The 27,422-nt window shown below is 41.3% G+C and overlaps 2 protein-coding genes across 2 annotated transcripts; one reads left to right on the plus strand and one right to left on the minus strand.

The window, feature by feature from the left end:
* Nucleotides 1-3,449: 3,449 nt before the first annotated feature.
* On the minus strand, nucleotides 3,450-9,985 carry ZFAND1 (zinc finger AN1-type containing 1). The gene is made up of 8 exons (XM_058042259.1): nucleotides 9,904-9,985; nucleotides 8,839-8,881; nucleotides 7,509-7,548; nucleotides 7,019-7,146; nucleotides 6,842-6,933; nucleotides 5,927-6,051; nucleotides 3,960-4,115; nucleotides 3,450-3,816 (listed from the first exon to the last, which is right to left on the minus strand). Exons 1-8 carry the CDS (start codon nucleotides 9,956-9,958, stop codon nucleotides 3,646-3,648), a joined length of 810 nt encoding a protein of 269 aa, XP_057898242.1. The 5' UTR covers nucleotides 9,959-9,985; the 3' UTR covers nucleotides 3,450-3,645.
* Nucleotides 9,986-11,308: 1,323 nt separating this feature from the next.
* On the plus strand, nucleotides 11,309-25,404 carry CHMP4C (charged multivesicular body protein 4C). The gene is made up of 5 exons (XM_058042270.1): nucleotides 11,309-11,504; nucleotides 18,822-18,999; nucleotides 20,202-20,316; nucleotides 22,925-23,033; nucleotides 25,180-25,404. Exons 1-5 carry the CDS (start codon nucleotides 11,309-11,311, stop codon nucleotides 25,242-25,244), a joined length of 663 nt encoding a protein of 220 aa, XP_057898253.1. The 3' UTR covers nucleotides 25,245-25,404.
* The last annotated feature ends 2,018 nt before the right edge of the window (nucleotides 25,405-27,422 follow it).

Consider the following 27,422-nt stretch of genomic DNA (forward strand, 5'->3'; position numbering starts at 1 on the left):
GAATGGAATTTATGCATCATGTATGAAGTGTATGAATATGCAACGGGCTATTGTTCTTAAGGGTTAATCCTTTGTTAACGGGGGTCCTTTTTCGGGCTCGTGATGCCAGAAAAAGATACCCGGACGTCCGTAACTCTTTGTTTTTATTGTCTCATATTGTCCTAATTTAATTTGTCCAAATTGTTATTACTCTAATTGTGTTACTATTCTTTTTAACTATTTTATTACTATTAAACTTTTAAAAATTTTAAAAACAAGTGATTGGCGTTTTTCACAAGATCATAAGCAGCGCCTCTGCCGTGGCCAGGGATCCCTTGCACTAGACCAGCTTGTCAGAGCCCCATCCAAGCGGGCCTTGTTCCCTTCCCGGGACGGGGCATCCACATCGTCTCTGGGACACCCGTGTCAGTGCCTCGGAACCCTCACGGAGGGCAAGTTCACAGAGTTCAGCGGTTTTTGAAAGCAATTTGCAGTGCAACTGATGCATCTTCAATATTAATTAAAATCATATAGAGGAAAAAACTTTCCAAGCCTGACTGATACGGATGTAATTTTTCCCCCTGTTGTCTTTTGAGCCTATGTTCTGTTACCAGGTAAAGACAAAACACTGAGGGCTTGTTTTGTTCTCACAAATTGCAGCTGATATAACTGACTGTCCTATGTAAAATGGCGATCTGGCTAAACAGGTTAAGGGTTGCAATTTGCTTTACACTTAAAATAACCATAAAATGTCTACCACACCAAAAGAAGCAGTCCTACTCCACTGCCCCAGTGCCAGCTCAAGGCACAGCTAGGCCAAAGGGGGTTAGTTTTGTCCTTTCCACATCACTGAACAAGTTTCTACTCTTTCACTGAATCTGTTGTGTGGGGCAAGTCACTGTACAATTCCACATTTCCTCCTTCCCATCTCACAAACAAGAATCAGCCTGCTTTATAAAGTATTCACAGTAATTAAAGAACTACAGAGATGATAAGTTGTGTTTTTACTGATTATTTTGCAAGTCATTCTTTACAAGGTTATACCAAAAGCACACAGATCACTGAAAGAGGCACTTTGGCTCAGATTTGATTTTTGTTGAGGCAAGCAGCTGAACATGCCTCAGTGCAATCTATATAGGACTGTGTGAGTGCTATGAAAAATGGCTTTTTTGACATCATTAATGTATACTTAACATTACAGCAAGGGCTTTACAGGAGATTTCAAATTCTGCATTCACCTTAAAATCAACAGAAGTAAAACAGGAATGCCTGAAGTTCTCTCCTAACAAGTATAAGAATTTTCCTAATCCAAACTACAATTTCTATTCCAGCTGAAATGAAATTTTGTATTTTATATATGAGGCTACTAGGAGGAAAAGTAAGTGGCAAGGTGTATTTTTAAGTGTCACCTGATAAACTGGATGAACAGAGGTAATGTATTGATAAAAAAAGTCTGCAAACCGGACTGATCACACCCCAGGGTACCTACTTTTCCCAAACAAACAGAGAAATAGAAAATTGTGAAAATAAAAGTATGAGAGATTACTGCCTGCTGTCTTAGTGTGGTATATTATTTTTTGTTTAGTACAGCTGATTTAACAGGTCGCATGTCCAAGCAGAATTGAACTCTTGCTGTTAATACAACTCTTTCCAAACTGTTGCATATATTACATGCATATATTACAAACACATGCCAACCTTACAGCAATGTTTGAACCTGGAACAAGGCCAGGAGCTGCTAGCACAGCATCTCACAAAATGTTTGTAAATCCCTGACCATGTGAATTCTCTAAAATTACAGCTAGAACAACTAAAATGCTTGATATTCACCTATTTTTGTAGTTTGGCTGAAAGTACTGTTTGTTGTAAAATCAGGAGGTATTTCTTTTGATAAAATCCTTTTCTTGCTTGCCTAACTTTACATACTTTTTTTTTGCATCTACTAGAAGTTAAAGTTTTGTTTATTAACTTAGAAGTGAAACAATTCAGCACCTTCTAAACACAGGCCTGTAAAATTAATAGTGGTTTCAAATGAGAACTGACTCCTCCAAAGTGTTTTGGTTTTTTTTTCAAATGTAGTTGCTGAACTTTCTGTATGAAAATGTGCTAAGACAATGAGTTTAAAAAAATGAAACAAAACAAAATGCTAAGTAAAGATACGTTGGAATCTAAACAGGTAAAATGAGAGCAGTTCTAACCTATGCAAGATCCTGGAGGTCTGGAAAAGTTTCTGCTTTTGTTCCAATGACCATTGTTTAGGGTGGAGTTTTCATCTCTTCTCAATTATTTATCTGTCAGACTAATTTGGTTTTGCTTCTCCGTTTCTGAAAACTACCTGGAATGAGATTCTGTGTACAATCCTAGACACATTCCTGGAATAAGATGATAGTGAAAACTTTTTGGAGTCCTATCAACTGTGACTTGCCATGTTTGTACTGTCATTTACAGGCTGATAGACCTTAGCCATTACTGGCAATTGATGAAAGCAACCATGCTGGTAAAACCTTTGAGGTCTCCCCAAAGATTTTACTTCCTGCATCCCAAGCCTATCTTCTCTTTATCCACAAAAAACTGTTATTTCAGTTATTTTGCCTGCAAATGCTACTTTCAGTTATTTTGTCTGCCTGCAGGGGCAGGAGGGTGTAAGCAGAAAATTATTGAAGATTTAGCAGAAGATTTTCTGCTAAAAAAAGGGGAAATGACCCTGTTGCACAAAAGTATTTTTCACTTGCTTTTGTAGAAACAGAGTGGGGAAGAGCTGGGCTCTTCCCAGCTCACTGGTTCCACAGTGCTGGTTGGGCTTTTACTGCATATTCTGTACCACAGCAGCCTAAGATAAAAAGAAAGATGAATAGACAATTGCAGATGAAAGGGAGGAAAACTAGAAACAAGGGAAAAGGGAACTGTTCCTCTTGTACTGGAAAGCAAGATAACAGCTGGAGAGACAGGCAGGGGAAAGCAGAAAAATGCTCCTGTACTTTCCACTGACAGGAGACAAAGATTTCCAAAATATCCAGCCACTGAAAACCATTTCCTTCATGGAAACCAAAACCATCTTCCTTTGCATGACATCCCCAAAACATCCAGTAAAGCAACTTATTCATACCTAAGTAATGTCAAAACTACAGTTTTGTGTGAAGTAAAATAAGTGACAGGCTTACTTTTGCTTCATAAAGCTTTCCTCCTAAATGTCATTAAACTATTAGAAGAAGAAATGTGAACCTGGTGTATGGACAGTGCTGGTTCCCAAATGTAATCACATCTGTTTGTGTAGATGTAGAAAAGATGCTGCATTATCATACTATGTTTCTTTCCTTCAGAAAACTGTCATACTGCAAGTTTATGTTTTCATTATTTATTAGGACATACTGTTTCCACCCCTTACACAAAAATAAATACCAAATTTAAGAAAAACTTCTTGTTATTATACAGCTCAATAGAGCAATAATTTATTCAAGAATGTAAATATCTGTAATGTTAATTATAATTTTATTTTCAGGACATAGTTCTTCTGTCAGTCAAACAACTGAGAAATTGATGGGAATTGTGTCTTTACAATGGAAGACATTCTGGCATACCAGTGATTTAAAAAGAAAACTGGACTTCCTTTAATACCATGCTTCTAAAAAATACTGCTTTTTTTTTTTGCTTGTGGAAATTTACTGACTAACTAAAGTAGGATTCTGTATCTTCTATAAATAGAACATCATTATCAAGATACTCCAGAATTATATTCCCTCCATTGTACAGTGGATAGTCTTTATCAGATAGCCATGTTTCCAGTGTGTGCTCAAATGGCAAGGCTTCTCCAGAGGCAGTATGGCATAATCTCAGTTTCTGTAAGACAAACAGGACAGAAATTAACACCAAGATTTGCCTATCTAAGATGAAAGAAGTGGGGTGGTAGAGGCACAAAAGGCTGAAGAAAAACCGAAACCAAAATGCAACAACCTGGAAAATGTTTGTTATTGCTGACTTACCTGGGATGTTGATTTGTTGTTGTTATTTTTAAGGCTTGCTAAGGAAGCTGCAAAATCTACTACTTTGCCAATACTCCACTTACTGCTAAAGAACATGGGTTTGCTTTTCTCTTTGCTCCCTTTTGGTAAAAATACTTGAAAGTAAATTCTTTCTGTCTAGAAAAACATGAAAAAGAAGACAAACATTAAAACAATCGATGAAGACACAATGCCAGGGCCTCACACCAGAGGTCACCTTTTCTGGGGACCAAATGGATTGTGGGAGGAAATAAGCCCCCTGGTTCACTTGGCAAATTAATTATGTTGGACTTCTCCCTTGAACACCCGAGGGGTGGTGTTACACCCTTAATGGAGATAAAATAAGGAAGGCTTAGGGAAAGCTTTTGTTTGTTGTAAAGCTGATGGTCTTACCACTCTGGCAGGATTTAATCAGCAGTTTGCTGACACTCTCATGCCCTCTACTGTGCAGTCTCACAATGACATTCATTAAAAAGAAAAAAAAATCCAGGAATCCTAGGACAATCATGGAGTTCCTGGGTGTTCCACCTGTCCTCAAAGTAATGGTGCTGTCAAGAAATTGAATGGTCCACTAAAATGAGCTCTAGGGCAAAGTTTCCTTACGGGAAAATGAGGTAAAGCCCTACTTAGAGCTGCCTGATGTTTAAAATAACCAGTAGACACTCACCAGATGCCCAGTGGAAGAACTCATTTTCCTGCTTTCCAACAGTAAAATGTCTAATAAACCCCCTAGTGTCAGACCTTTTTTCAGGGTGGCAATATTCTTATTAACCACTACCCTTATGAAGTTTAAAATACCTGTCTGTCCCTTTACTAACTCCCAAAGCAAAGGGCACATGAAAAACTGTTTCTAGATGTTTCCATTTACCTTCACAGAAGTTTGGATAATTCCCAAGAATGGGTAATTTCTTCTCATTTCAGGAAATGAGTGAAACTTGGACAGATTTTTTGGCCTGAACAAACCTGGAGTATGCCCAAGGAATCATCACTTTACCTTCATAGAAACCTCAGCTGCAAAAATATGATCACAGCACCCAGTGTATTGTACTGAAGGTTATCTGTACCTCCTTCCTCCATCATGAATGGGATGATAATTGTCCTATGCAGTTTATGAAAATAATTTCTCACATGGGTTTTTTACACATACAATTGGTTTTTGTTTATATACAACACCCTCAATCTTCAGGTGCTAATTCTGGGTGAGTAGCTGAATCTGCACCTGAAACATCTTGGTACCAATCCAAGTTGGCATACTCATTCCCCTACACTCTCAAAATTAGCAAACTCAAATGTTTAAGGCACATTCTTACGATAAGACTACATTGTCCACTGTAATGCCCCAACATATGAATTCAGTCTTGGTGGGAAAACCAAGCAATTACATGTTTCAGGGCTAGATGATCTGAAATATTGATATTGCTAGCCAAGTATTAATATTTGATATTATCTGCAAAAAGGGTCCACAAGCTAAGATGTGCTACAAAATTCTGTGCTGCACTACTTACAAAATTCTGCTACAGTGATTCTAGAAATCCTGTTCTAGTCTAATAATGAAGTTCTATGCTCTGCTGATCATCAAATTCTGCTAAAATATGATTTAATAAACTTAGTGCTCTCATCTTTCTGCCAGGAATCTCCAAAAGACCCCATTTGTCCCTGCAGTGCTATGTGACAGCCACGTGGGCAGGCAAACACATTTCTGCTATGAAGTAATAGAATTTGATTCCCCTGCTCCAAACTCCACACAGACATCTTATAACAGACATAAGACTAGTGAGATTGCTTTTGTGTTCCAGGCTTTCCAGGCTGAAATGTACATTTAAGGGGTTGTGGTCTTGAAAAATTAAATCCAAAACCACGGAACCGAGGAAACTCGATGAAGATCAAACAATTTAGTAATCTTTCCACTTCCTTTGAGAATTCAATTATTGAAAACAAACATCACTGACCTGAGGCAAGGACTTGTCCCCACATGCATGCATTTTCAGTTTCATTAATGCCACTTTTGCTGCTGTCTCACTGTTCTTTGCTCCTTTACGTTTTTTGCTTTTCACTTCGTCACTCTTCTTAGAATCTGATAACAATATTATACTGTTAGTGTGATCATTCTGACAGTTTCCTGAGCATAATATGCCATAGACCTTAGTCTGTTGGGTCTCATTGTATTGCCAATAGCAATATATCTGTTCATATTGTCCCAAAGTGATGTATCAGCATTTTTAGTTCTAGCAGAATTCCTTTCCGCTGAAAGGCAGATGAACACTATCACCATGTAAACACAGGCTGCAAAAGCCAAATCGATACAAATTCTGGAGCTTCTACATCTGTGGCTACCACAGCATTCATATGGCAACATTTCAGGTCCCCCTTTCTACACATAACCCCACTGTCCAGCTGGGCAGTGATGTTTATTCTCTTGCCCATCCTAGAGCTTGTTTAAAACCTGCAAAACATTACATGGTAGAATCAGACTTTTTTGGGCATCTTGATTATTTAGGTGTGATCCCAGCAGACTGACATGCTCATCCAACACAATTGCATTATTTGCACATGGATTAATACAAAAGTAATAATGGCTAGGTACAATTCATTATAGTATAGTACTTGTAGAATGGCAACAAGACAATACTTCTGAAAGAAACCTGTGCCTTATTTATTCTTTAGATGCTCCTTGTACTGTTGTTTTGGTTCAGTTTAGATGAACAGTATTAAATGTTGACATGTAAGCTTAGAGCTATTTAACCAAGGAACTCCCATTCTTTCTTCTTATTTGGTCAAACCTGACCCCTCAAAGGAGGTCAGAAACTCAAATAGTATCCTGAAAAAAAATATAAGAAAAAGAATATATATGCCTCTGTACTTGCCTATAATATGTTGAACAAGCTGCTGGGTGGCAGCCATTCGAGGTTTTGGAGTGTCCAGCTTCTCACATTCATGGTCTGATTGATGACGATGTCTGTAAACAACAAAGTAAAACTTCTATTGTGTTTTCCATACATTATTAATTGAATATTGATGTTTAAACACTCTGTTCCGCTCACCTGAGACAAAAATGTTTTCCACAGTAAGGACATAACACTGGCAAAAGCTCCTTTCCGTTGCAGTCCTTGTATGAGCATGGGTAAGATCTGTGCTGATCAGGTTTCAGAGAATTGTTTCTTATATTCACCTAGGAGTAAGTACAAAATATTTTGTGTAAATAAACAGATACAGGCAACAGATATAAGTTACCAACCCAGCTTTCTCAAAGATCTGTGCCAGCTCTCCATTTTATGGGCAAACCTGGTCCAGCTATTCTCTCCTACTTTTGCCCTGGTTATGTTTAGCTCAGAGGTTGAAAAAGAACCATCATCCTACTCAAAGTCAATTTACTTCTGAGGGGAAGAAAAAGAGTAGATTCATTTTTTAAGCCTTTCACATTCTGAGTTAAATAATTCATATTTATATACCATATGCATTCATCTAGTCTGAAAACACACAGCTAAGTTGCATGGAATTTTAATTTAAGGCTGTCATATATTATTAGATTACCTCAGAACACCCATGAGCATCCCGGCTCCTGTGCTGAAGGCTTTGTGGAAAAAGAAGAAAATATCACATTGTTATCAACGTTCCAGGAAAAAACAATTGCATGTGAAAACATTTAAGTGTTTAAAGAGTAATCTGACAAGTTTCATCACGGAAAAACTTCAGTTAGGTAATGAATCTTCTCCAAAATTTGTTCTATCCTATGCATTTCACTTCTTGAATGGATAGATCATATTCTTTCATTACATTCTTTCAGAATGTAAACATTAAGCTTTTGGAACTTATGCTTCAAGATAAACAAACCATTTCAAGAGAATGGAGATAAACAAACCATTTCAAGAGAATGAAGACATTAGCATGCTTAAGAGTTCAGTTCAAAGCAACAAGAGCTTGTCTATTTTAATGGATTTTCAAATTTCTTCCATAATGGCAGAAATCCCTTGAAGTCTTCTGATATGTTAGAAGTGAAATCTGCCCCCAATCTCTGAGTTTCTCTCAGCTGCCCTCTGCTAATCTGAAGTGTAAATCAAAGTGCAGACCCTGATTTCAACCTTGCAAGAAACCTCAAAATTTTTTCAAGAAAAAAACATAATAAGCCACCTCCTTTTGTGACAAGGTCACCCATTCAGTTGACACTGGGAAGCCAGCAGATGTGTTTTGCATTTTAGCAAAGCTTTTGACACTGCCTCTCAGAGTGTTTTTCTGCACAAAAAAGTCCAGCACACAGCTAGAGAAGTCTGCAGTACTATGGGTGAGCAAATGGCTGATGGTTTGGGCTCAGAGAGTCACAGTTAATGCCAATTCCTTCAATCTGGTGAACAGTGGATTTAGCCAGGGCTCAATTTTAGTGCCAGTGCTCTTTAGTATTTTTATAAATGATCTGGATACATGCTATGGTTGCCAACCATTCTAAACCAGGAAAAGCTGTCAATTCCCTTGAGGGTGGAGAAGTCACACAGAGAGATTCTTGACAGACTAGAGAGCCGGGCACTCACCAACTGCATGAAATTTAATGAGAGCAAGTACAGGATTCTTCACCTGGGATGAGGAAATCCTGGTGACCAAGCGTACAACATGAGGAAATGGAAAGAAGCTGTGTCATGGGAAGTTCAGGTTGAACATTAGGAAAAGGTTCTTAGAGAGGGTGGTTGGGCACTGGAACGGGCTCCCCAAGGAAGTGGTCACAGCACCAAGCCTGCTGGAGTTCAAGGATTGTCTGTATGACACTTAGTACTATACTTTAGTTTTAGTCCTGTGAGGAGTAGGGAGTTGGATTTGTTGACTCTTGTGGGACCCTTTCAACTTGAGGTGGTCTGTGATTCTATGAACTTACCAAAAGATGCCTGAACAGCCATCACACACAAAGGGAAGAAAATCTGAAACAAAGAGATTTGTTTTCAGTTAAGACAACATGATTGTTGTTTTGTTAATAGTTTCTAGCTTAATTTTCACATAATTAACTTTTGCTTACCAACATCATAGGGTAGGTATATTTATAAGAATACTTAGCAACTGCATCTACACTTTAGCTAGAAGTGGCTTTTGTTAACTCACCTAATTAATATTACAGAAAAACATATGAGCAGGTAAATTATATTTATATACATTCCAGAAGTTGGAATTAGGCTTTAAATTAAATTTTTTTTCAATATCAAGCTATGACACTGGAACATATGGCTAGCCATCAAAATTACTAGTTATGTTAAAAACCGAATTTATCGTGAGACCACTTAGAATACTATTTACTGACAGTGGATGACTTATATTTTTTTTATGGGCTGCCAACTGGAGGAGATGCTGACTCTTTGGAAGGGAAAGCATCTCCTCCACTGGACAGTCATAATGATCCTGCCCCTTCTTCACATCATATCATACATACTGTCCTTGGGTGATTAAAATTGCACACACTTCCTAAGCCTCTGTACACATCCCCTGCCTACCACATAAATTCTTACACATAAAATCACATCACTGTCTCCTGAACTCCACCACATCATTAATGACAGCAAATGCCAGGTCCAGCCCACTACTCTGCTTTTCCATCCTTCGGATTTTATGCTGACAGACCACGCAGCTCAGGTCACGATCATCCCGATCCCCTCATCTCCGAGTGGACCCTCAGAAAGCTTTCTGTGCAGGCCGTTCTGCTGCTTCTTTTTGAGAGGTTTTATTTCCAGTCACACTCTCCGAGATCACTGAAGGCACCAAGTGTGAGGAAGGGGCAAGCGGGCTGTTAACCATCGGGTGAGGCAACCGAGGTGACAGGCGCTGGCACTGCACCGAGCAGGGCTGCAGCAGCACAGAGCATTCTCCGATCGGGGGGGACACCCCTCGCAACCCCGCACGGTCCCCGGCCCACCATCCCCGTCTCCGCCGGCCCCGCCGCGCTGTCCCTTACCGAGCTGGCGGCACTCGGGCACCCCGCAGTGCTGCCCCAGCTCCAGCTCCGCCATGGCGGCGGCGCGCAGGGGGCGGAGAGGCGGCGGGGCCGCGCTGCGGAGGGGCCGGCGGGACCGCCCCGGGCCGGGCGGGGCCGAGGCGGGGCCGGGGCCGGTGGGAACCCGCCCCGCAGGGCTGAGCCTGAGCCTGAGCCCGCCCCGCGAGCTCGGAGCTGCGGGGATGCCGGCAGGAGCGGCGGCTTCACCGGGCTCAGGGCAACCTGAGCAGCCCATGTCGGCCCAAGCCTCAGCCTTCAGTGGGCCCAGAGCCGCGGCTGGTGCTCCTCGGGCTGTTCCAGGGGGAAAAGGGCATGATTTGTGTCTTATTGTGTCGCTATTTGCGACGTCCCTTGGGGCAGTGCCTTGTTCCCGGAGGCAGAGCGGAGGCAGCCCGGCTTTCCGAAGCACTTCGTGCATTCTGCAACCTGTTGGTGCCACTGAGGTTTCCTCAGCGGCGCACCCACCACTTTTGTTAAAAAACACATTCCTGCAGACTTCAGTGTCATGTTCCCAGCCCTGACCCGCGTGCACGCCTGTGCCCGAGGGTGATGCTCTCCCGAAACACCTTCCTGCGGCACGTCTCCAATTCTGGGTTCCTCAGCAGGAGACTTGGAATTCCTGGAGAGGATCCAGCAGAGAGCTACAACATTTTCCAAGGGACTTGATTATCTCCCTTCGAAGGAAAGACTGAGGGAGTTGAGCCTCTTCAGCCTTGAGAAGAAGCGACTGGGAGGGGACATAACCAATGCCTATAAGCATCTTACGGGAGGGTGCCAAGAGGCTGGGGCAGGTTCTTCTGCGTGGTGCCAAGCAATAGGACGAGGCAACAGGCAGAAACTGATGCACAGGAAATTCCACCTGAATACGAGGAAGAACAGTTTTATTGTGCGGATGGCCATGCAATCGAACAGGCTGCCCAGAGATGTTGTGCAGTCTCTTTCCCTGGAGATACTGAGCCGCCTGGATGCAGTCTTGCGCCATGTGCTCTAGGATCACCCTGCGTGAGCAGGGAGGTTGCACCAGATGACCCACTGTGCATTCTGCCATTCTGTGACACGGGAAAAAAGTAGGGGGGAAGCACAAACTCTCAGCCGCCTCCGCAGCGCCGGTCCGGCCCGGGACCCTGCGGCTGTCCCGCGGAGCTCGCCGGCTCCTCCCGCCGCCCTGCCCGGCGCTGGCTGAGGGCAGCGGCAGCTCGGCCTCCGCGGAGCCGCCCCCGGGCCCGCCCCGCCGCCAGGTGCGGTGCCGCCGCCGCCGCCCGTGGGCCGAGGAAGTGCTGTCACGGCGTGTGCTGCGCACGGAGGCTCCTGAGCACCGGCCCGGCCGGACCTTTCCGTCGGCGGGTGCCGAGGTGGGATCGCCGCCATGAGCAAGATCTCCAAGTTCTTCAAGGGGGGCGGCTCGGCTGGCTCCAAGGGCCGCAGGGGTCCCTCGCCGCAGGAGGCGCTGGCCCGGCTGCGGGAGACGGAGGAGATGCTCAGCAAGAAGCAGGAGTACCTGGAGACGCGGATCGAGCGGGAGCTGGCGCTAGCCCGGCAGCACGGCACCAAGAACAAGCGAGGTGAGTGCGGGCCGGGCCCCGCGCGGTTAAATCCCTCCCGGGGCTGGAACGCCCTCGGTACGGGGAGCACTCGGCTGGGCCGGGTCACCCGGCACCGCAGGTGTGCAGTGCGGTTCGGCCCTGGGCTCCGAGCAAGTATCACCACACGCCAGGCGGGATGGTGGTTTGGCATCGATTAGTGTTTGATGAACTGTGGATTCATATAGCGGGATGGGAATTTGTTATTCCTCACAAATTTACTGTCTGTGGCTTCCTGTGCGATTCTCCTGTTCGTGCTCTGTACCGCACGATACTGGTTGGATACACGGAGGGCAAAGTGCTGCTGCTCAGCAGGGAGGGAATCGCTGTTTGGGGGCTCAGCATTGGCTGGGCAGGTGGTGAACGAGGTGAAGGATGTGTGGATCTCCTGCATATTCACAAATCAATGCACATTATCCCCATTGCTGATTTGTCCAAATAATGTAAGAAGTATATGTGCAACCAAAAAAAGAATGATAGCTTAGAGCATTAGTGACTAGTGCTCTGGGACACTGTTAGCTAAGGGGTCAGAAAGCCTGGCTCCTATGTATGCTGATGTTGTCACCCCTGGGAAGCACATGATGGTAGTCAGTGTCTTGGGGATATACAGGCCTCAGAGAAACAAGTTAATTACTTCCTGAAGTCGCATGGAGGCCTGTTTGCCTGAGCTGTATTTTAATTTAAATGCTTAATAATAGAAGAAGAATATTTTGAAGTAAAGATTTGTGATGTAACAAGAAAGTAGGTATTTTGCCTGCTTGTTCTGTTAATCAGTATTTTAAAAAATAATGCCCTGTAATTTTGAACTTATGTGGAGCTGTGTATTAGAGGTGTCCTGGTTAGCCCTCTAATGTATTTGTAATACTTTAGCATTTAATAATTATTATCAAGAGGCAGTTTAACTAACTAACTTTTAGTTAAAATGGATTTAAAATTATGGGTCAAGATGGGCCACAGTCGAGGGACTAAAGTCAGTTGAGAGCTTAACTGAGACAGCTGCTCAAGAGGATGGGAGCTGTTACAATTGTCCCAGTTGTCACTTTCTACTCCCCTGGCTTCAGCTGGAGTGTCTCTTGGTCCTTTGTCCAGGTATTGGCCCCTCTGTACTGTCACAGTGAGCTAGTTCAGGAAGGTGATCCAGCTGGAAGCTAATCTGCTATGGGACAAAGTGACCAGGTGGCTCCTGGGGCTGAATTCACTGTGCAAAAGCCTGAGCTGCGGGGCTGGTACAAGCAAACAGGTTGGTTACTGTGACTGTAGCAATTCCTGGTTAAATCCAGACATGTTGCTCTGGAACTTCATCCAAACCTGAAATATGAGCTGGCACATTTGCAGAAAGAAGCAGCATTTCCTGCCTTGCTCCTGCCCTTGTGCTACTCCCTTCCGTTCCCTTAGCAGAGCTCCCTGAAGGGTGTGTTTCAGAAAGCTAGATATTGTAAAATAGTGTGGTTTTCTTTGACTAGGTTATACTTTTTACCCAGGATGGTTTAAGTTCCACTTATCCAGTTGACCTGGTAGCTACATGAGTGCTAGGAAGGAGAGAGGTGGGCACAGACAGGAACGAGAATTTGTTGGGAAAAGGTGGATCTGCTTCATCTTTAACTCAGCTGGTTGATGGTGGTTTCAGGTGTGTGTTGGCCTTTTGCTTCAGGCATGCAGCATTTGATATCTGAAGATTGTTGTTTCAATATGCCATTGCCCTAGTCTTTTATCTATTAAATTGTTCATGGAGTCATATTACACATTGTAGTGTTGAGCTGATTGTGGTTGGAAATAAGTGCCTTTGATTTTGTCATTTGCTTGGGGACCTACAGTGAAGAACAGTAAAGAGGCAAGAGTAGGGCTGAAAGGGCAGTGGTGCAGTTTTTATTCATGCCAAAAATGGTTCTAAAACCAAAGTGGGGTAACCTAAGTACAGTCAGAGGAGAAACAATATGAACCATATATTGTTTAAAATATAACCTTGCTGTGCCAAAGTGCTTAAGTTTTGCAGGATAGTCAGTGAACTTAAATCCCCAATAATTTATCTTCATTTGATATGCCAATTGCTTTACAGATTAATTACTGTTGATTTACATTGACATTATATTAGCTAGTGTGCAGTACTGTGTAGCTCAGAGAAAATCTGTGCTAACCACCACTTGTTGTAACATTATGTAAACACACATACAAGTGAGAGAATAAAGGTTTTAATCTACATTGCCTTGTTGAATTGAGTGTTTTGGAGGGACATCACTGGTAATTTTAATGTAGTTTTTTTTTTCTTTGTTGCATCTGTGTAGAAGCCTATGGAAACTAAAATAGGGCTGTCTGCAACTGGAGCAAGAGGTATCTAGGGATAGAAAATTAGCAAATTGGCATGATCTCACTTGATTTTTTAGGTGTACGAGTCTGAGTCAGTTGCACCAACACCAAGAGAGAGCAGATTCAAGCACCAGCAATTTCTTATGACTTCATATGACTCTTGAATGGGTTTCATGTGACATCAGTAGGCTTAACTTGATATAAAAGCTGTAATGCATTAGCTATGCCATAGATGTGAAACATCACTGAAATACTCCTGGCTTTTCCTTTATGAAGTATCTCTGCAGTTCCTGTACCTAATCTGAAATTAGCTCTACTTTTGATGTGATGTATTTCCAGCACTCCCCATTAATATCTGAGATTAGCTAGACCACGTCAGGGATTTTTGTATGCTGAAATTCCTCCTGAAGAGGTTATGTCATGAGAAGCAATATTTTTTTTCACTGTTAGCACTGAATTCTAATGTCTCTTCATTCCAGGAACAAACTTTTAAAATCTCTTGCTCTGCTTTTTTGGGGGGTTTCTCAGTTTCAGCCAATGCATAGCTGCCAACTCCATCTATATACTGGCTTTTCTTATCCATTATTTTAAAGGACATAGAAGAAAGTTTAAAGAACAGGAAGTGATATTGAATATTTGAAAACTTTGTTTAAAAGGAAGTGTGTTTTCTGGAGCATGCCTGTAATTGTGAAAATAACATACACATGAATGTGCGTTGTTTCACAGACCTTAAAAATATAAAAAAAAAAAAAATTAAAAAATAATTAAGTTAAAATAAGCCATCCAGAATAGGATTAAATTTTATCCATAAAGAACCACATAGTTACTACTGAAGACAAAACCTATGAAGAAAGTGGGAATAACAGGGAGGGTTTCACAAGTAGATGCTGCTAAATATGTTGTGTGTTAGGATTGGGCAGGGCTGATGTAGCCGTGTAGCATTCCTTTTGAATGAGCTGGGTGTGACCAGGAGGCTGTGGAAGCCAAGCAATGGTGGGGTAGGTGTGTGTTGTGGGGGACAGGACAGCCACGCCTATGGCAGGCTGTGGGACAGGCCGGGAAGGAGGGTGCTGGCTGTGGGACAGGCCTGGGAAGGAGGGTTCTGGCTGTGGGACAGGCCTGGGAAGGAGGGTTCTGGCTGTGGGACAGGCCTGGGAAGGAGGGTTCTGGCTGTGGGACAGGCTGGGAAGGAGGGTTCTGGCTGTGGGACAGGCTGGGAAGGAGGGTTCTGGCTGTGGGACAGGCCTGGGAAGGAGGGTTCTGGCTGTGGGACAGGCTGGGAAGGAGGGTTCTGGCTGTGGGACAGGCCTGGGAAGGAGGGTTCTGGCTGTGGGACAGGCTGGGAAGGAGGGTTCTGGCTGTGGGACAGGCCTGGGAAGGAGGGTTCTGGCTGTGGGACAGGCTGGCAAGGAGGGTTCTGGCAGGGACCTAAGGGAAAGCCCTTGGTGTGTCTGCTCTGTGAATTACAGAGATTGTTCCTGACTTTCATGATCACATTTCAAGTGTCTTGCCATGAACTGGAATACTTATAACTGGTCCAGCTCTGTATTATTCTTGATTTAGCTCCTCAGTTGTAACTGCTTGTGGCTTCCTCCACAAGGGATTATGGACTATGAGTGCTGATAATGAGCCTAATCAGGGTCCTATGATTTTTATGGCCTCAGCAGCATTGCCTTTGGTTGTCCCTGGAGTGAGGGAGATCAGAAGCTGCAGTCCATGAATCCCTTGCAGGCCTGAGGTGGAGGTGTGTGAACTGAATCCAAGAGTGATACCTGGTATTTTCACAGTGGTGTTACATCTTCGGAAGAATTATTCTTTTCCTACTTCAGTAGTTTTCTCATGGGAATTATAAGGATTATTAGACAATTGTTTTATTTCTGCTTCAGAAGATGATGGGATTGTTGGTGCTTTCTGTACTGATGGGTGTTGGTGGTGTGCTTGACAGGTAAAGGTGGTATTACTGCACTGTTGCTTTTCAGTCTGATCTGGCATGAAACCATGAGGAGGGTGCACAACTCTTCCTATACCATTATTTCTGTTTTTCCTTTTGAAATTTGGATATTCATTGTGGCCAGGATACTTATTGCCCGGCTTGCCATTTCTGCTTCCTTAATAAAGTGTCAGCATTGTAGCAATACTGGAAGAGCACCCTTTTGTATGTTAATAAAAGGAGTTCATTAATATGCAAATTTAATCTGACATCGTAGTCTCTTTTTGTTCCAGACACCTTGACTATAAAATAAAAACTCATATTAAAAACAGTGGTTCCTAATCTATGAGCTGTATCCTGCTTACTGGATTCAGTTCAGGAAATGTGCTAAAGCCCAGCCAAGTGCTGACATTAAAAAATTCAGGAGTTGAATTGGTTTTTTTGGAACACAAAAGAAAAAGTGTATGAGTCTGCTTTTGTGTTTTATTTTTTTCCTGGAAAAGTCCTCCACCTCTTCCTGAATGAATTTGTGTTAATTACACTTGCTTCCTCAGACTCTACCTCTGCTCACACTCATCCTCTCCAGGCTGTCTTCCTTCTTTGAGATCTTTGGAATGGGGAACACCATTTTTCAGTGCCATTCTTAGACCTTCAGTGAAGTGAGTTTGTGTTCTTTACTCAATTTCATTATATTTTAATAGATACATTATTCTCCAGTTTTGTAATTAGAATGTGGTAGCATTATAAAACAGAAGCATTTCAGTTCTGTAAAACTTGCACACAAGTTTTAAAATGCTTCTAATATGCAGTAGAAAAGCACTAAAAATTCTAGGTATTTTGTAAAACATAGAAAAATAGATTTCAAATAACAAGGAAATTCTCATTATTAAGTGATAGGAGCTACTGGAGCAAAATACTCTGCAATAAAAGGCATTCATTTAACATGCATCACGAAAATCATAGAGTGTGGTATGAGAATTTATACTGCTTTGGTTGATAAGGAAGGAGAATTAATTTATTTCCTATGGACTGCTTTATTCTGTAAGTCACTGGTAAAACCAAAGAGAATGAAGATAATATCTTGCACCACAATAATTAGGAAAAGCTGCTTATGAATAGCTGAAATAGCAGAGAGCGTAGCTTCTCCTGTGTTTTCTTGATTTGGGTGTGGTTTAATTAGATGATCTTCAGGATTTTGAAAACTGCTTTGTGTATAACTGAGGAAATCCATTTTCTCTGTGAGCAGCCAATAATAACAGCACCATTACAGAGTCCCTTTTCTGAGGAGCACTGACTAGAAGGACTGCCCCATGGCAGATGCCTGCTCCAGCTGAGTGCTCCTCAGTGTCCACTGGTCCTCAGAGTCCTCTCTGGTGTTATGCAGAGTTTCAGACTGTTACATTTGTCTGGAACCTCTGTCTTCCTAACCTAAGAGTCCAGGGTTACAGATGATCCAGTGGAAGCTAAGGAAGTGGCTGGTGTCTTAACTCTCCCAACACTAAGCATAATTAAGTAAGGAAATTATAAGTAGGTAAGCATTGTTTGGGATTAAATAAAAATTAAGTATTTTAGAATTGCCAGTGGGAATTTTACAATTGTTACATTTGCCACGTGCATTACATCATTTGGTATTTGTGCAACATCTTCAGAATATGCATGATCTTTGAACCATCCCCCAAAACCTGGGAAAATCTTGGTTTTAAGTGCTGTGATTAATCTGTTGGGATTGTGGTTTGCTGTCCTGAAACATCTCACTGCAGGTGGTGGAAGGCATCTTAGCCTGTGTGAATGCCTGTCCTTGAGCAGCTCGTGATGAGCAATATTGATCATATTGATTCAAGCATTTGTCAAGAAAGCATTAACTTTTTTAGTGTGCTGTTACTATTCATAAATATTTGTGCCCTCCTTGGGGGAATCCTAATTTCATTTGAAAAGTTGTGTACCCCAGTGACAAGGTTCAGTGTTATTACACATGAGCATAAAATACAGGATTAAAATACAGGATTGGAACAGTAGCTGCTGCTGTTGGTTGAGTTTGGGGGGTTGCAGCACTGCTGGGGCTGGCAGGCTCTGAATCTGTTAAAAAAACTAAATGTAGGAGACAAGGGAAAGAATGGGGGTGCTAATAGCATTGAAAGCCAAACAATGGGTTAACTCAGTCTCTTGTTTTGGTTGGTGGGATTTTTAGCCTGGCACATGGGTAGTTTGGAAAGTACTGTCATCAGGAAATGCTTGTGGCAAAACTGTGTGTGTTCCACACCCTGAGGCCAAGAGAAAGTTCTTTTCTCCTCACTCTTGTCACGTGCATTTATTCTGGTAATGATTTACTCTGGGCAGAGTACACAGCTCATAACTTGGTGAATATAAAAGACTAATCTCGACAATATAGAAAGATAATGAGCTGTAGCTGGATTTGACTGTGCCCATGTCTACAAAGTTCTTAGTGTTTTTAAATTCTAAGGTTTAAAGATCACGTTCCTAAGTGACTGTTAAGAAATAGATGAGCTAAAAGCTGGAGAAATGCAAATCCTCCTCTGATCTAACCCTTCTGCCTAGCTGGGCCATTTGAACCCTCTGTTGCACTTCACAGTTACTGCTGCGGAGACAAAGTTTACAAAGCGCCATTGGTGGAGTTGTGGTTTTCATGGCAGATCTTCTTACACTGTCTTCTTTAGGTTTTACTTACATTTTGCAGCTTATTCTTTTATTCTCTCTTCTGCTTCCTCCCTTCTGACTTCTCTCTGATGTTTTTCTTTTTCCTTCCCATCTTCCCTGCTTTGCCCGTGTGCACAGGATGGAGTTCAAGATCTCCCACAGTGGAGGAAGAAGCTGCTTTTCCTTGTGGTGCTAAAAGGAGTTAATCTAAAAGAGGCTTTCCAGCATGTTCATGCAACAGCCTGTTGGTGATTAACAGGCTGCCCACCTGGTGTGGTCAAAGTTTGTCTGCCTCATAGTAAGGTAGGAGGGTGAGAATTATAAATTCTGCAGGTCAGCTTGGTGCTGAACTACTTGTTCTTGCATTTTCTGTGAAAACACACAATGCACTTTGCCTCTTCCCATTCCAGCTGCCTTACAAGCACTGAAGAGAAAAAAGAGGTATGAGAAACAGTTGAATCAAATTGATGGGACACTTTCGACCATTGAGTTCCAGAGAGAGGCATTGGAAAATTCCCACACCAACACAGAAGTGCTCAAGAATATGGGTTATGCTGCACAAGCTATGAAAAAAGTACATGAAAATATGTAAGTGTTTTCTAGTAGCTTCCAAGTTGAACTTACTAACCACTTCCAAATTATTCCATTACTACAGACTGTTGTATCAAGTTAGATAGTTTTGACTTCATTTTTGGTTCAGGTATTGAATATCAGGAATGCTGTTAGTGCTACAGTGTTATTTTTGGCAGAAAAATATCTTTTCCTAACAGTAAATCTGGAAGGAAGTTCACTTAACGGGTGAGATCTGTTTTTTTCAGTCTGTCTTGGCAGTGGAGAGTGGCCTCTGCCCTTGGTTTGTCTAGAAGAAAATCTAGTCATAGAAACTATGTGGACACTTTTCCTCAGAATCCATAAGCTGGACTGTGGGACTCAAAGTACTAATTAAATGCACCCCCTTTCTCCACCACCCCCCAAAAAATTTCTTTTTTTTTTCCGTATGTCCAATATTGTTTCAAGGGGTGTTTTTCTGCCTGAATAAACAGAGTTAAATCAGAAGGATTGTTCTGGGAGAAATAAACAGGAACTGAAACAATAACAAAGTTAACAATAAAGGGAAACCTTTAAATGGGGTACAATTCTGTTAAGTTCTCCCTACTTCTGGTGAAAGCTTAACATCAAAACAGATCCATAAAATCATAGAATAGTTTGGGTTCAAAGAGACATTTAAAGATAATCCTGTCCAAACAGCTTGCAGTGAAGAGGAGCATCTTCAACTAGATCAGGGTCCACCCAACCTGACCTTGGATGTTTCTAGTGATGGGACATCCAGCATTTCTGGGCAACCTGTGCTGGTGCTTCACCACCCTCATTGTAAAAAGCTTCTTCCTTCAATCAAATCTAAATTGCCCCTCTTTTGGATTAAAGCTGTTACCTTCTGCTCTTCACAACAAGCCATGTAAATGTTTATCCCCATCTTTCTTATAAAGGCCCTTTAAGTACCAAAAGGCCTGTAAAGATGCTGACCTGGGGGATCTGCCCATGGGCTGTGACTGGCTGGCAGAGGTGTGAGGAGCACAGAGAGGGAGACACACTCTGCTGCAGTTTGGCTTTTGTTTTAACCCCAGCATGGAAGTAGCTGGACTGGGTGTGGGTGAGGAAAATTATTCCTTGTGAATTCCGCTGTTTGTAGTCATGGGCATAAAAAGAAAACAGGGTCTGTTCAAGTGAGTGTATTTTGTAGGATTTGAATGATACATCTTTTAAAAAATGGTTCCATGTTACCTTGCCAGGGATTTGAACAAAATTGATGATTTGATGCAAGATATCACTGAACAGCAAGATGTTGCCCAGGAAATTTCAGATGCTATCTCAAACCGAGGCACCTTTGGTGATGAGTTTGATGAGGTTAGTACTTCAGGCCTGTGAGTTTTAAGTTCATAATTATTCTACTGTGCAGTGCTTTGTTTCTCAAGAAGTATGGATGTGAAATTCCTTGGTTCTAGCTTACCCTATCTAGGACAATTGTATAATTTTATTATAAATATAAAAGTTAAATAAAATAATTATATATAAAATAAATTATATATAATTTATTTTAAATATAAAAGTTAAATAAAATCATTATATATAAGACATATAATGTACTAAATAAAAATCTGTAAATGTAAAAATAGAAAAAAAAATTTTATTTTGGTATAAATTTTAAGAAAAGCCTTTTAACTGCATTCCTGTAGTTATTGTTCTCATTTGAGCTCCAGAAGAAGGTCACTAAAACATGTAATTTGTACTACTCCAAGTGGACACTGAAACATATAATTTTCTGTTGCTCCAAATAGACATCCATTTGACTTGAGTGCATGTCCCTATGTCATGGACAGGCTGCTGTTCATAATTCTGAATATTTGATCCATTTTTTTAAGGTCATTTTTGGTGACTGGAGATGCAGATCCTTTCCCTATTGCCCAGACTACAGAAGTAGCTCTGATAGGTAGAAGTAATACCTGTTGGAGGCAATAAGGGTTCATTCTAAAACGTTTTTTTCTGAAACCCCCACAAGGCATTTAGGACCTTCTCAAAATTTTTTGCAGTAGCTTTCATCCAGTGCTCCCAGATTTGATTTTGTACATCTAAACAGGATATAATTTATTTCTGATCCAACCATAGTTGAGGACTCAAGGGCCAAGGTTGCTCAAAATTCTTGTAATCTGCAGAGATGGGTGTCAAGCTCAATATCACAACCACTTTTGTTTTGTTTTTCAATTTTGTTTAAAAATGGCCAAGCACTAAGAATGGTTTGAAGAATGTCCTGAATACTCAAACCATTCACTGTATTCCCAACTAATTTGTTCCTATGTTCCCAAATGGACAGCAAAGGAAAATATGAAGGTTATATTGCACATACTTGCTTGACTGGAAGAGGAAGTTTCATTCAACAGCTGTAATTTGTTGAAAATAATAATGATTCTTTGTATTTTGTTCCCATTACCTGTTTTCCTGTATTTCCCCTTTGAATGTAAATAGACTTTCCAAGAAACATTTAGGCATTACTGGCACAAGGAATGGGATTTGGCCTGAGCTTCAAACAATTGAAAAGCATCCTCCCACCCCAAACATCTATACAGTGTCTTACTTTTCAACAGTGCTTAACTTTTTGGAGTCTAGGCTTAGTAAGCATGTTGGAGATTGACCTGGAAGTTCCTAAGGGATCCAGTTGAAGCTGATGTGCATTGTTCCTGTTTGGGAAATAAGCCCCTGTCACTTGGAGCATCCTTGTACCAGCTTTTGGTAGGAGTGTAATACTTAGAGCACTTGGCAGTAACAAGGAAACCTGGTTTGCAGGCTACTGCACCTTAAGAGTGCTAGAATCAATGACTTAATTGCTGGGATATAAGCTGGTTAGTGTTGAAGGGTAATATTTAATTTCATTTTTTTAAGGATGTTTTTTCCATGCATTTGGATGTATTTTCTCTTTGCATATGTGCCGTGGCTGTAAGGAGACCATGGAAGCATGTGATTTCTCCTGCTCCAGGCAGGCACAGAATCATAAGAGTTCCTTCTCCCTGGGTTGGCACAGTGTATGTTTGCCTTAAATTATAAAACCACGAGAAAGTAAATGCAGGTGTAAAGTCCTGTGGTGGCTATGCAACTATCATTTTAACTTCTACATTGGTGATAAACAATGTATAAATGTGTAGGCAAAGTCCATTTCAGTATCTAATAGCTCTTTACTACTTTTTTGACACTTACCCCCCCCCCCTGTTGTTTTTGCCCATTGCTTCTTTTAAACCATTGTATCAACGTGGCAAAGGTCTGTTTCTCCATATATATGTAGCATTTAGCTTCCTTTCTTTGGGAAACTTCAGCTGAGGAATAAGTTCCTTGCTTTTTTAAAAAGCATACAGGCTTTTTATTTTTAGCATTGTACAAGTGGATTAGATCACTGTCCAAATCAGCCTCTGCACCTAAAAGCCCACAAGTGCTGCGTGCTTCAAGAGTGAATAACAGGACCCAGAAGGACAGTTTTGGTTCCAGTGCTGCTTTGAAATCACATATAATCCTGGACTTACATGAGAGGGCTGAAGCATAATGTTTAATGACAATCTGCCTTATAACCAGTGGAAGATGTTTGCCTTTTAAAATAGGAGAAATGGCACATTAAAATTAGAATCCACTGAAGAGTACAGGCTGTAGATTAGGAACAAACCTGAGGAGAACAGAGAGGCTTTTTACTCCCGTATTTGACTTTTTAGCATGTACTGTACTGCTGTTAGTTTTGTATTTAAGCTTATTCCTTGTCCTGTTTCTAACTTTCATTGTCCTGTTTTCAGTGTTCAATTAAGGTTTACTTAATTGCCCATACTTCGTAAAAACTGCACATTTAATATACTGTTTCTTGATATGTTCTTTCAGGTGTAAACTGTTTTTTCAGTAGTACTTTGCTTCATGGTGGTTTAATGTGCCCTTATGTGTAATCACTGTCAGAATTTGTAAGTAATGTTTTCCTTGAATTTAGGATGAGTTGATGGCAGAATTAGAAGAACTGGAGCAAGAAGAACTGAACAAGGGAATGAGAGATGTCAGGTTGCCAAGTGTTCCGTCCACATCGCTGCCTTCTCGCCCTGGTAAAGTGCCTGCTTGCCATTTTACATTTCTCATGATTAAGCCATGCTGGGAGAAAGGGGAGAGGAAGAGAGGTTTTCAGATATGTATTTAACTCTGTTATAACTTTTCAAATGTTATAAATTCCTTTTCCTATTTTTGTATCTGCTTAACAGAAAAAGCAGAGTGGGATTCCATTTTGCTCTATGAAAGCATTTAGGACCAAATTCTCTGTAGATTTGGGGTGACAAACTTGGGGAACTTGACCTTGCAAATATACTGATGCATCTCCTGCTGAAGTGTAGTAAGATCATTGAGGAATGTACCTTTTTTCTTTGCTTCTTTTTGGCAATTAAATCCTTAGTCTCTTTCATTTAGAATCTGACCTAGATTCCAAATGTTTATGTCATAAAGATCCAGCTTTGCAGGGTATTGGTTTGATATTTTCCACTGGAATTTTAATTAGAAATGAAGGAGGCATCAGGAAGTACATTTTTAAAGGCATATGTTAATTCATTTGCTTTCTTTGTACTGAACAGGCTTATTCCTGGTATTAAGCTGTAGTTTTATTTTTCTGTAGTTCCTCTGTGTTCATTTTGAATTCAGCCAGAGGCAGTCAACTTTTACTACACTTTTCACTGTCAGTTGAAAGACTTGCTGTGTACTGACATTAGTAAAAGAATATAAATACTTGATGGTAAGGACAGCACACATGTGACACAGGTGGCATATGGTTTCTGCTACAGAAAAGGTTACCCAGACCAGCTCAACTCAGATACTATGATATGTGTTTTGGCAGATGACACTTAGATCCTGAGAAGCAGTTTAAATGTTCAAGCTGAGACTGTGGCCTCATCTACTGAATTCAGCTGCAGAACAGCTAGTAAAAAAAAAGGGTTTTAGAAAAACAGTGAACATTCAGTCTGGCCATTTATGATTTGTTCATACATTGTCATCCAGATCCAGCTGTGCCAGTTGACATTTTTATTAAACCCAGACCATCTCCATGTGCTTCTCACTGTTTTAATTTTCTACATCCATCTGTATGGCTGCTTTAGGCAAGATGAGCTGGTTACAATTATATAGTTCAAGGCTGTGAAAAACTGGTTTATGTTTCATGCTTACTGTTACACAGCAACAGCAAAGTCAGAGCAGTTGATGGATTTATAATGCTTCTAATTGGACATGCATGTTGATTTTGAAGATGAGGAAACTGCAGTGAAGCAAGGCGTAGTGACCTTCCCCAGTCACACAGTGAACCTGTGACTCTTGCAGAAGAGGGACTGAAGCTGTGCTCCCCCAGGTGCTTCTCCCAGCCCCAGTCCCTGAAGGTGGTGGTTGCAGTTCCCTCGAGACAGCGGCTCCTGGCCCCATGGCTGCCTCAGGTGGGAGCCAGCTGGCTGCTCTAAGGTGCACAGGAGGGTGTTGGACCCACCAACAGTGTTCACTGGTGGGTGGAGAGATGCCAGTCCTGATGTGCACAGCCCACAAATGGAGGAGGCAGCCTGAGGCTGAACCTTGGCTCTTGGGCATCTAGTTTGCAGGTCAGCAATGAAGACAGTTTGGTGTAGTGAATGCAGATGATGTGGGATAGGAGATTTGGGTACAGAGTGTGTGTAGGACCTGACACAGAGCTGGGAATTGTTGTTGTAGTGACCACAGCAGTTAACTGATGTCACCTGAGCAAAGCAAGTTCAGGAATGTCTTTTTCCATTTAATAAATGACCCCACCCATTAAAATGAGGTGAGTTCATCCAGAGACTTGCATGTGCAGAACCTCTCAGCACTATTTGGAAACGTAGCAGGGTGTGCAGCTGGCCAGGATAGTTCACTTTTCTTGTTTACATGGTGGTGAGAGAACTGACAGTATTCTTGGGGACCTTTTCTGGCTGTGACAGCCTTTAGAAATTACATACTTTTTCTGTGTCTTTCAGTAGGAATGACATCAGACCTATATTGTGAACTTTAGGGTTCTATACAAAATAATGATGGGGCAAAATAGTCACATCTCTTATGAGCTTCATTCCTGCATTACTTGTGTTCAGCTTGCTACTCAGTGAATTGGTCTGAGATCTTCAAACAGAAAAGCACTATGCAGGTCCTCATGCTGACAGATAGAATGGTTCTGATTGTTACATTAGTTTATGGTTATTGTCTCTTTATCTGCAGCATCAACCAGGAAAAGAGCAGAGGATGAAGATGAAATGAAGAAACTGGCTGCCTGGGCTTCATAAGAGCGTGGTCTTTCTATAACACCAAACATTACAGTGCAGAATGTAAGGAGCTGTACTGCTGTTTTATAACCACACTATGGTTGCATTTCATACAGGCTGGGGTTTTCTATGGTACATCTTGCCGAGACTCATGTTACTGCTATATTACAAAATTAGCTTAAAAACCAGAATTAAATAGTTGCCTAAACCTTCAGGCATAATTTCTTTTTCAGCCTCGTCAAGAGATTTGTTTTATTATTAGTATCAGTTTTTAATAGGCACTATCTTACCATATCTCTTGGTTTGTAAAACCCATGTGCCTCACTTATGCTCACAGCTGGATTCATTTTTGAAATGAGAAAGTTAAGTAAATCATCAGGGCTCTATAACTAGAGGGGTTTTTGGTTCAGACTATTTAAATATTAGCAAAACAACTTAATACGTGTCCTCACTTGCAAGTTCTTTGAGCCCAAGAACTAATAACTATTCATTTGGACATGAAGATTCAAACAGTCTGCCTGGAGCAACTTAGGGTGTCCTAGATACTAAGAGGAAGCTCTTCTGTAGGCTTATTGAAGTGGAATGTGTTATTTATTTTGTTTTAACTGGCCTAAATGTCCCATGCACTTCTATAGGTCAACGTGAACTTATTTTGGACTATTTCTGACTAGGTTACAGAATTACAGTGGTCGCGGAAAGGAAAATTAACAACACATTTTTAGTTAGACAATTTCAAAATAGCTTTAATTTCTGAGCATCTGGTTCTTTTCTCTTACTCAGTTTGTGAATGGAAATATTACCAGTGTGTTGTATTTGCAGGGCCTTTTTAAACCCTGGTTAAAAGCTGATTCTGGCTTACTTGTAAAGTTGGTGTGTTACTGTCCAGCTGACAGTGTTTTAGCCTAAGGAAAAAATGCCACTCTTAAGTGCTAAGCTACTACATATATGGAGAGATGGCTGTTCAAATACAGCCCAAAAATTAAATAGGCTGCTTTGTATTAACAAAGCATTAAATAAGTCTTAAAATGTGTGCCAGTAGCCTGCTGTCAATCACAAGGAAATCGTAGAACAGTGTGGAGTTCCTAGGGGTGTAGGAAGCAGAGTCCTTCATCTAGGTTTCTTACTTTCAAATTAATTTAAATTTAGTGATGACTGAACCACCTGGGGAATAGTGGTGGACTTGGTTTCTGTAGATCTTTAGCAACAGAAGACTGACCCCATCTCCTGCACGCTTCAATGACCTTCAGCTTAGTGGATTTTAGGTTAAGTATAAGCAAATACATGTTTCTAGACATGGTCTGCTCAGAGCCTTTCAAACCCCATGGATGAAGCCCAAGATGTATAAACCCTGTGGAGAGATTGAATTTTTCAGGACTTTCATTCTCTGTGGAGGAATTGCTTTTGGATTGTATCTGTATGAGAGCTGAATCAAGCCTTGCCACTTCAGATAATTTTCTTACTGGATAAAACAGGTTGTGTTTTTTCTGTCCTAAAATTTGGAGGTACCAAGAAAATTGTCCCATTTTGTTGAGAGTAGAGGAAATCTGGAATTACTTAATTTTTGTTTTAAATACAAAATAAAATGGAAAAAAAAAAAAAAAAAAAAGAAAGACACTGCTGCCTTAAATTTAAAAATAAATTTTGAACTCTCAAGGAGTAGGAAACCAAATACTAACAAAATGCTACTTGGTTTTAATCCTTGCTGAAATTCAGCATGAGATGCTACCTGAAAGCAGGAATATTTAGTAAAATAGCAAATATTCAAAGTTATTGGAAATCCATTTGCTAACCCTTCTGGCTTGAATCCTGTGTTCAAGGTGTGCAGTTTCTGCAGGTCTCTGAATTGTGTACAGAACATTTTAGCACACACTGGGGGTGTGACTGTGCAAGGCTGGCAGTGTGTTTGTGGACACTTCTGGCATTTCTAAATATGAGGCCATGCCAACACAGTCCCATAGCTAGTTTGGAAAAGCTGGCTCCCAGCCTCTGTTCTTGTTTGAATTAGTAGTTTAACAATGCTTAGCTCTTATGTAGGTAGCACTTGGCGTATTCAAAGTGCTCTACAACCTAATGGGTCTCTAAGCTTCCATTTTGGAACTAAAGTGACTTTCAGTCTGCTTTGGAAAATGTAGGCCTGCTGTTTTTGAATAAGAACTTTCCATGTGAGCGCCCCTCAGTGGAGACAAAATAATCCTGTAG

This window comes from Melospiza georgiana, chromosome 1 (genome assembly GCF_028018845.1).
Source record: "Melospiza georgiana isolate bMelGeo1 chromosome 1, bMelGeo1.pri, whole genome shotgun sequence".
In the NCBI taxonomy this organism is placed as follows: Eukaryota; Metazoa; Chordata; class Aves; order Passeriformes; family Passerellidae; genus Melospiza; species Melospiza georgiana.

Coding starts and splice junctions, on each gene's coding strand:
- ZFAND1 (XM_058042259.1), bottom strand. CDS start 9,958: ATGGCGGAGCTGGAGCTGGGGCAGCACTGCGGGGTGCCCGAGTGCCGC. Junction 6,052..6,841: donor GCTTGTTCAACATATTATAG/GCAAGTACAGAG, acceptor TATTGTTATCAG/ATTCTAAGAAGAGTGACGAA. Junction 4,116..5,926: donor GGGACAAGTCCTTGCCTCAG/GTCAGTGATGTT, acceptor ATGTTTTTCTAG/ACAGAAAGAATTTACTTTCA.
- CHMP4C (XM_058042270.1), top strand. CDS start 11,309: ATGAGCAAGATCTCCAAGTTCTTCAAGGGGGGCGGCTCGGCTGGCTCC. Junction 11,505..18,821: donor CGGCACCAAGAACAAGCGAG/GTGAGTGCGGGC, acceptor TTCCCATTCCAG/CTGCCTTACAAGCACTGAAG. Junction 23,034..25,179: donor ATCGCTGCCTTCTCGCCCTG/GTAAAGTGCCTG, acceptor CTTTATCTGCAG/CATCAACCAGGAAAAGAGCA.